The sequence below is a fragment of the Polypterus senegalus genome, chromosome 2 (genome assembly GCF_016835505.1).
Source record: "Polypterus senegalus isolate Bchr_013 chromosome 2, ASM1683550v1, whole genome shotgun sequence".
In the NCBI taxonomy this organism is placed as follows: Eukaryota; Metazoa; Chordata; class Cladistia; order Polypteriformes; family Polypteridae; genus Polypterus; species Polypterus senegalus.
In genome coordinates this window covers 20,402,805-20,412,952 of record NC_053155.1, presented here as the reverse complement: position 1 = coordinate 20,412,952, position 10,148 = coordinate 20,402,805, and the positions used below count along the sequence as shown (strand labels likewise).

General features: G+C 40.9%; 1 protein-coding gene across 1 annotated transcript; it reads left to right on the top strand.

Moving 5' to 3' along the window:
• The first annotated feature begins 234 nt into the window (after nucleotides 1–234).
• LOC120524340 (olfactory receptor 1E5-like) lies at nucleotides 235–1,197 on the top strand. The gene is made up of 2 exons (XM_039746203.1): nucleotides 235–540; nucleotides 907–1,197. Exons 1-2 carry the CDS (start codon nucleotides 235–237, stop codon nucleotides 1,195–1,197), a joined length of 597 nt encoding a protein of 198 aa, XP_039602137.1.
• Nucleotides 1,198–10,148: the final 8,951 nt, after the last annotated feature.

Below are 10,148 nucleotides of genomic sequence, written 5' to 3'. Positions count from 1 at the left end.
CAACATTATTTAACATATCGATCCTGCCATTGACCCAATGGTGTGGGTAGACGGCATGAAAAACCTCGCTTACTTTCTTGAGGACGGGCGCTGTAAACAAAACATTAGCAGTAATCAATTATCCATTTGCATATACTAGTAATGAAATGTTAATATTCTACTTTAATTTTCAACTTGTCTTTTACTTTTTCATCCTAGACAACCAGCAGAGAGGGCTGAAGACAGAAGACCAGCATGTCAGGCTTGAACCAATCAAACTTCAGAGTGCAGGAGTTTGTTCTTTTTGGATTTCCTGGGCTACAGGACAAAGAAAGCAAGAACATCCTTCTGGCCGTCTTCCTGGCTGTTTATTCTCTGATTCTACTTGGCAACGTTCTCATCATTGTAATCCTTTTACTGGACGAGGGCCTGTATATTCCTATGTATCTGCTCATTTTAAATCTCGCCATTCTAGATATTGCAATCTCATCTATCACTGTCCCAAAACTGTTAACCGCCCTAATGTTTAATGACAATATCATTTCTTTTGCTGGATGCTTTGTTCAAATGGGATGCTTGTTAAGTTTTCTTTCAGCAGCCTCGTTTCTCCTGGCACTCATGGCGTATGACAGATATTTAGCCATTTGTAACCCACTGCATTATCCTGCAATGATGAATAACAGTATCGTCATGAAGCAAAGCCTTGGGTGCTGGGCAGCTGGATTATTAATTGGCATTTTCCTAGTTTGTTTGGCTCTACGGCTACCATTTTGCGGGCCAAACATAATAATTCATTGCTACTGTGATCATTCATCAGTGGTCAGATTGGCCTGTGCAGACACGGTGATTAACAATTACACGGGTTTAGTTATATCCTTGTCTATAATGATTTTGCCCTTGCTTTATATCTTCTTTTCCTATATAAAGATCATCATGTCGGTAGTCAAAATTACCACCTCCGAAGGCCGTTCAAAAGCCTTTTCCACATGTGGAACACATCTGCTCGTCATTTGTGTCTTCTTTCTACTGGCTGTCTTCATTATCCTCTCCTATAGAATCCCTGGTGTGTCGGCAGATGCACGCATCATGGTATCCGTGCTTCAGAGTGTAATCCCTTCTTTAGCCAACCCTATCATTTACTGCTTGAGGTCCAAAGAGATCAGAGAAAGTTTTGGGAAAACTCTCAAGAAGATTCAAATACTGCCAGGTGGTTTCTGAAACGTGAAGTGTAATAATCTTTTAGCAAACTTGAATTAGATGTGCACTGTAGGACAATAGATGTGAATAGCAGTTCAAATACAGAAGTAAGACTGAGCCATACAAATGAAGATATTGAGGCTGAGATATGACATTAACTGCCATCGATGTAATAAAGAAATCACTTGTCTGTAGTCATCAATTGAACTGTGTTCATCAAATTAGCCAGAAATAAGTCGTCAAATGACCTGTGTCCATTATCTATCTACAAATAGCTTATTACTTATCTCAATCCACAGTCTTAGCTACCATTCAATCAACATCCATTCATCTTTGTAGAATCCGCCATCATGTCCAACAGCAAGCACAATCCAGGAAATGTTTTCTTGTTTAACATATGTAGACATATCAACATTTGATCTTCATTTCAAGATTATTGTTAGGTCATCATGACGTAGTTAAAATAATAACAATGAAAATTGCCCTTTGCGATAATATATTCAACAAAAAATTAACAGATATGCCTTTTCCTTCTATGTAAGTAAAAAGTACAGTAAGTCCACCATTAAATATCTGGTATTCATAACAGGCAAAGCTTTAAATGGCTCCCACCACACCCTCTGCTTTAAGTGGAATCTTTACTGGCAAAATCTGGTGACATGACGGAGGAGTCAGGACTGGGGTGAGCAAAATATGCAGGTGTTTGATACAAACCAGTGAATTTTCAACTTGAGAAAGTCAACAGGGATGTTTGATTACTTATAGCAATGTCTGTTAACTGAATTGTCCTGAAAATATGTGCTTGAGGGGTGCTATTTCAGAAAACATGTAAGAGCTGGGGTGTCCTAGCAGGCTTTATCTATGTACCAGTAACGGCGCACTGCACAATAAAACACAGTGAATACACTTGACTTGAGCATTCCTAGTTTTCATCCTGTTTCTTTCTCTGCACATTTACCATCCCTTTGCTCATAGGTCGATGCGCTTGCTGCTTCCTGAGCAGCTCTTCTTTTCTCCACTCTAGTGGCCCGCTTCTTCTCTTCTTTCGTCTGCATCTTTTTGTATTAATACTAATTAAGTCAGTTTTTGTGTTACAATTACTTTGTACGTTTTCCTTAATTTTACACTTAAGCTGCCACTTAAGCCTTGAATCTGCCACAGGAATGATTTAAGATATAAAGAGAAAGGGGAAATGATGGTGAAGTTGGTAGGCATGAGAACAGCACCCGTACACGTGCACCGCACGGCCACCCTGCTGGCCACTGGCAAGAGTTGATTCTGCAATAAAATAAAATACAAAAAAAAAGAAGAATAACCTTGGAGGTCAATGATCATCCTGGAAGTGGATAGTAGACATCACACAGTATATGTGTACCAAATTTCAGTTCAATAGGTCAAATGGTTTGCGAGCTACAGGTAAATTTCAAATCCTGGACAGACAAATTAACAGCCACAGTAGTCTATCTATCTATCTATCTATCTATCTATCTATCTATCTATCTATCTATCTATTGTGAACGCTGGCCCCGGCACAGACAGACGGACATCATATTTTGCACCCAACACACTTTATTTACACTATTTACAACACTACAAACAGTCACGTGCACTCACAAAACCCCAGTGCCTTCTGCACTGATTCCCCCAAGTCCAGGGCCCACAGTTCTGTGCCTTGCTTCCTGGCCGCCTCCTGTCCTCGCTCTCCAGCTCAGTCCTTCTGCCTCCCGACTTCCACCAATGACTGGAGGGAGGCGGCCCCTTAAATAATGCCCCGGATGAGCCCCAGGTGCTTCCGCCATCTGTTCCTTGGCCACGCCCAGCGTGGCGGAAGTGTCGGCTGCCTTCCTGGCAGCTCTCCGGGCGCCACACAAAGTCTTCCCCCCGGCACTTCCTGGTGTGGCGGAAGTGCCGGGCTCCCGGGATAATTAGGCACCGGGGCGCCGCCTGGCGGTGGCCACGGGTCCCTACAGGGCTGGGCTTCAAAGCCCTGTACCCGAGGCCCCCTGCCTAACCAGGACGGACGCCCCCACTCTGTCTGGAGGAGGCACTCGCCCTCCTCCGGTCCTCCAAGGCGCCCCGGCCGGGCTCCAGCCCCAACCGGCAACCGACGGGATAAACCGGCATCGGGCGCCGCCTGGCGTGACCACGGGCCCCTACAGGAAGGGCTTCCATGCCCTCAACCCGTGGCCCCAACAGAACCAGGACGGACGCCCCTCGCGGTCTGGAGGAGGCACAAGCCCTCCCGACGTCCTCCTGCGTCCCGGCCGGCTCCAGCCCGGCGGGCCACTATCTATCTATCTATCTATCTATCTATCTATCTATCTATCTATCTATCTATCTATCTATTATATAGTGCTTTTTAAATCTATCTATCTATCTATCTATCTATCTATCTATCTATCTATCTATCTATCTATCTATCTATCTATCTATCTATCTATCTATTTTTTTTTTTGGCTTGAAAAATGTCATTTTTATTAAATCTCATCTTTCTACTGTAAAATGTGCAAAACACTAAAAAAGTGTAAAAAGTATACAGTATTAATTATACAAAAAAACCAATATTCCCAATGCTGTATATACTGTCCAAATATGTCTTTGGTGTGGTACATCTTTGAACAGGAAAACTGTTTCAGAGTCCGGTCAGTCATTTACCCAACACAGTTTGCCTTAACATCAAGTCTTTCAACTGCGTCATCATCAAGAAATACCTTCAAGTACGAAAGTGGATCTTGGCTGTCAACATTCACTTTTATTCCCGGCTGCCCCACCAAATCAAACACGAGATGGCGTTGGTGAAGCAGGGTCAGTAGAGACCCAACCGCGAGCGTCACTTTCAGATTCATCAGAATCGCCTTCAGTTTCACAGTCTGTTTCAGTTTGACTCCCTGAAGACAGATTTACTTTGTCATCACTGCTGATGAAAGGCTCCTCAACATCACTGCTCATACTACTGTCAAGAGCACCACCAACACAGGATGATGAGAAGGCAGGTACCTCAACTGACTGACGGGCAGACTCACTCCAGATCTGTCATTTTTCATATGTTCTGTACGGGTGTCTTTGTTGTCAAAGCACAAATGCTGCATGATACTCTGATAGCGGTCACAGGGCTTCATATCTTTGATTGCCGGTACAACAAATAGTTCTGACCAGGCATCAACTAGAGCATCACTGAAAAGAATAGAGATAAATGCCATCAACTCAGAGAGGGAGAGGCAAGTTCGTTGTTCTATGTAAACGTCACTGACAGAATAAAACTGAATCATAAAAAAACCCTAACTTTTACAGACTCAAATCAAATGTATGTTTTTATTATATAACAGTCAGTCAGTCAGTCATTTTCCAACCCACTATATCCTAACACAGGGTCACGGGGGTCTGCTGGAGCCAATCCCAGCCAGCACAGGGCGCAAGGCAGGAACAAACCCGGGCAGGGCGCCAGCCCACCGCAGTATATAATAGTAATAATAATAATAATAGCTGTTCACTACCCAGAACAGGGACAACTGGGGCTCAGAACCGCAAGCTCTTGATTACAAGGCAGCAGTTGTTACCTCTACACCAGCTAAGCAAACACATTGGTCTTCTGTCAATTGATATTTGGGCTTGGATTTTTACTCATTGACATCAACATGTAAATTGAATGATTTTCTTTTCTTTGGTTATATTCTTGAATATAAGCACACGTGTTTTGTTATATCTTTGGTAAAAGTCAGTCATTACCCAACCCGCTATATCCTAACACAGGGTCACAGGGGTTTGCTGGAACCAATCCCAGCCAGCACAGGGCACAAGACAGGCAGGACACACACACACACCAAGCACAATTTAGGATCGCCAATGCGCCTAACCTGCATGTCATGGACTATGGGAGAAAACCCACGCAGACATGGGGATAACATTTAAACTCCATGCAGGGAGGATCCGGGAAACAAACCCAGGCCTCCTAACTGCAAGGCAATAGCATTACCACTGTGCCACCGTGCCGCCCTCATTTGTGAAAGTGTTCATTTGATAATTTGACTTCATTCCTCACACATTATACACTTCTATTCAGCATTTTGTCAATTATTACTATAATATCAAAAACGTTTCTGTTTTAGTTATGCTTTCAACATTTCTTGCCTGACATTTCCTGTCATACTACATTTACTCTAATCGTTGTAGACATGGAACACACATGGAATGTATGTATTCCAAATAACGATTGTTATTAACCTTGTACCAGTGCATGCTCCCTAACCTGACCTGATACAATTCCAGACACCTCACACCCAGATTAACAGACTTGAGCTGGGAGAACTTCAGCTGCTTTGGTGGGTGGTGGATGGGATAGCAGACTGCTTGCTGCTTGTGCTGAACGACAAATTTGCAAAACAAAGACGCTGATGAAGAGGTGTGATGAAATTTAAGGTGGCCCGACATTACGACTTTTTTCGTAGGCTCCAGGGTTTCTAGTGTTAATGATGCCTTTTCGTTTGACTCTATCCAGATTCCAGACTCCGAGGAGATTGCCATACGCTCCCCATGCTCCTCCCAGATTTGCCACACCCCTTCTAGTGCAACCAGTATAAAGACAGATGGCATCACTATTGGACCCAGCATCACTGTGGACAAAACTGCGAATGAAGCACTATTGTGAAAATGAAGAGAATTGTTGAAGAACAGATCTTTTATTTGTGCCCGTGGCACTATTTTGCTTTCTTTCTATGAACTTATTAAAAGGGTTCATCCGGATGGTGCCTCAGCATTCTTTTTCTGCTGCTGTGGGTCTCTATCTCGGTCACTGTAACAGCTTTTAGTGTCAAAGAAAGCAGTACACAAGATAGAAATGCCCGTGACGTCACAGATAAGAATGACAAAAAAGGCCATAACCTGAAAATTTGCAGGTAGAGTGAAGAAATGCAAATACTCCACAAATGAGTAGACACAGTCACCGACAGACAAAGTGCACTCTGCTTCATTTATAGTGCAATATAATTATAACACACAATTGTGTGTGTGTAGCACTGTGAATAGCTTCTCTTTGAATGCGTCCATACTTTGTTGTCAATCATATGTGCAGTTGATGTGCACAAGGACTTACTGTATGCCTCTTGGAGCCCCTGCTGATTATGTATATATGTACTGCATGTTTGAAATATAGCAGGAAATATACTGTAGAGTAAAAGCCACCCAATGTGAGTCTATGTGTCTGAGGTGGACTTTGTAACCCAGGACCTGAAGCTGTGAGGCAGCAGTACTAAACACTGCATCACCATTTTTCTATTGGCTTTTTAAAATTGTATTATTTTTAGTTGATCTGTGCTGGACTTGCACCTAGTCGAGGGTTGTTTTTTATGCTTTAGGCCCATTGAGTCTAATACACACACGTAAAATGATCAGATGGACACACAGATTAGGTAGACTTGTTGTTTCTGCCCTACCTGGTTTTTGTGGATTTGTTACAAATAACTCAAAAAAAAATGGTAAAGGCAGTTAATTAGAAGAGAAATGTGTAAAATGAGAGCCCAGTCCTCGGTGAGATGTCTTTGTTTTCTTTATTTTTCCTCAGGGCTTATCCCAGCAGGCACTCTAATTGCCACCATAATAAACCTCATCACTCCCCCTGGACCAGCAAATGAAATAAATGGTCACTCCGTCAGTAGCTGTCCTCATTGTGAACCTTGTCAACCCAGCCAGTGACTTTACTCCGTGTACAGTAAGTCTCCTTTATTTTTTGATCTGCAGTTCTTACTGTTTTTTTTTTTAAATAGAACAAAAACATTTAAAACTGCTATTTATAAGGGAATTTGTAGGAAATGGAAAAAAGTATATTTTTGCAAAATAGAGTTGCAAAGGGAAGCAATCTGAGAAAAGTTACAATAAATTTAAAATGGGTATAAAAAGGTCCTCACAGTCATTCCATGTAGATTATACTTTAATGATGCCACAGGAAAGATTTGACAATACAATACCGGTCTGTATCGAAGGAGTGACACTTCACAGGAGTGACATAACAAAGGAGTGACATTTTATTGGAGAGACAAATTATGACTAAAATTTTATTTCAATAATTTCTTATCTTGCTTCAACAGAGAGCAGGAACACAACTAAAAATACGCTCGCCAAAAACATCGTTGTCGCCTCACCTACCACTTGGATGGTTGGTCGGATGGTTGTCACTCCTTTGAAATTTATATCTGAGGTTTCACTTCTTTGTTATGTCACTCCTATGACAGGTCACTCCTTTGAATAGGACAGTATAATACAATTGATTGTACTGTAATGTATGATCAAGCACATTAACTTAAATAATATCTATTATGTACACAAAGAAATGTTGAATAAATGGAACAGGAAATTGAATCAGTTGATCAATTTCAATGCTATTTACTTTGGAACTCAGCACATTGGGTCAAATGAAGTCAATAAGATTGGCACAGGGCACCTTAACACTGTGTGTTTGTCTTTGTCTGTTCATTTCTGTCTCTTCATCACCCAGCATGTGCTCTGGTAGGACAAACAAGCCGTCAGTTGTCTTCACTTGTAAATTTCTTTTGAATGTGTGTGTGTACATACATATTTAAATAAATGATACCTCTCAAAAACTACTCGTGCAAAAGTTTTAAAACCAATAGTCCTGATCCCATGGGTAAATGGAGCTGAATGGAGAAATCCTGGTTCAGTTAAATAATTTCTATGGCAGCTGTCATTGGACATAAGTCAAGTCTGTAACAAGACAAACACTATGCAACTTCTTTTTTTATTTTATCTGAAGAAAATAACATTGCGTAGAATCAAGTCGAACTTTTACAACAAATGACTTCATAGTCAAACTAGAAAAAAAAACAAGAACAAAAGAACAAAAAATCATCAGAAAGTTAAAAATGAAAGCAGGAACAATAAAGTGACAAAACATAACAAAACAGAATTCAATCTTAGAGAAACAGCAAGGGCAAACACATTTAGGAAAAAAAAAAGAATATAAGTGTTTATTCTAAAATATTTTTAATGAACAATATAGAACATCAGTTACCCACTGACTTACAAGTGGTGGGGTAGGATTCTTCCAGTTGAGCAAGATAAGTCTACATGCCAATAGTGTAGTAAAGGCGATTGCAGTTTGTTTGTCCTTCTCCACTTTAAGCCCCTCTGGTTGCCCACCACACACAGCTGTTAATGGGTTAGGAGGGATTGTGACACCAAGGCTGTCTGAAAGGCATTTAAAGATTTTGGTCCAGAATGAAGTTAATTTGGCGCAGGCCCAAAACATGGGGCCCAGTGAGGCTGGAGCTCGATTGCAACGTTGACAGGTTGGTTCTCACCCTGGAAACATTTTAGACAATTTAAAACAAAATAAATGTGATCGATGAGTTTTGAAGTTGAATGGTTAGCTGCTTTGTACATATGGAGCTACTGTAGAGTGTGTTCTATGTATGGCTGCCTTCCACTCCTTTTCTGAGATACTGATTGAAAGATCCTTTTCCCACCGTACCCTGGGATCCTTGAAAAGATGAGACTTTGAGATAGTTTTATATACTGTTGAGATGCTGTTTGAGTCTTCAAGACTGATCAGTATTTCCTCTGGGATAGAAATGACTGGAAGTTGTGGAAAATTGGGCAAGTTCCTTTTAGCAAAATTTATCATTTGCGAATAGTGGAAAAATTGTGTTGCTGGGAAGATGAATTTGAAGCCTAATTGTTCAGTAGATGCAAAGACATTATCTGTATACAGTTCTCTAAGTGTTTTAATCCTGGATGTTTTCCAGAGATTGAATGTTGTGAAAATGTGAAAAAGTGGTTATCATGTAGAGGAGCAACAGATGAAAGCTTCTCTGTCTTGAAGTGCATCCTGCAATGTTCCATATTCTGAGTGATTGGTGGACAATTGTGTTATTGATATATTAACAATAATTAGTATTTACTGGGGCATATAAAGAAGTGCAGCGGTATTTAATTTCCACTGCAGACCAGACTTATGTAATATCAATTTGTGTCAATTTCCAAGTCTTTGCTATGCAGCTTCTTTGACTTCTTTCTCGGAAGCTGTCATTGCACACAGGTGTCTGCTTTCAGGAGGCATAACTCGGAAACTGCTAATTCTTTGCCAGGATATAGTTATTTGGGAGCTCAATACAAAGCAAGGAATGGAATTATTTTTCAAAGAAAACTACAATTTTAAGATGTGAAAATTCATTTTGATTTTCCAAAGTCACAGACAGACAGAAAGAACACCATGCTGAAATGAACTTTTCTTGATGTTCTGAGGTTCGAAGAATCAGAATCTGAACTTAACTCAATAGCAAATTTTTGACCCCATCTCAAGGCTTCTATTTACAGAAGAAAAAAAGTTGTCACAAACAGAAATAGATAAAAATGTAATAATAACAATAATAAATAACGGCGGCACGGTGATGCAGTGGGTAGCGCTGCTGCCTCGCAGTTGCATGGAGTTTCCTCCGTTCATGTTCTCCCCGTGTCTGCATGGGTTTCCTCCCACAGTCCAAAGACATGCATATTAGGTGCATTGGCATTTCTAAATTGTCCTTAGTGTGTGCTTGGTGTGTGTGTGTGTGCCCTGCTCGGGTTTGTTTCCTGCCTTGCTCCCTGTGTTGGCTGGAATAGGCTCCAGCAGACCCCCGTGACCCTGTATTCGGATTCAGCGGGTTAGAAAATGGATGGATGGATAATAAATAACGATAAGAACTGTTTACCAGAATCAGAACTTTAAATTTCTTGATTGTAAATAGCTATCACTACATTATAATTATATGCATTGTAAATTGATAAAAGTATAGAAGGTCATGTTTTATTCACTTTACTGTAATTTGCTATTTCTTTTAAATTTCCTTTAAAGCAGCGGTGAGCAACGTCGGTCCCAGAGGTTTGCAGTGCCTGCAGGCTTTTGTTCCAAACCAGTTGCTTAATTAGAAGCCAGTCCTCACCAATAACAGGTCTTATTTAATATCATGACTTGCTAGACCATT

Excerpts from the sequence above, each read along its gene's own strand:
- LOC120524340 (XM_039746203.1), top strand. The coding sequence starts at position 235 with ATGTCAGGCTTGAACCAATCAAACTTCAGAGTGCAGGAGTTTGTTCTT. Across the intron at positions 541-906 it reads TTTCTTTTGCTGGATGCTTT|ATCATCATGTCGGTAGTCAA; the intron begins GTTCAAATGGGA and ends TCCTATATAAAG.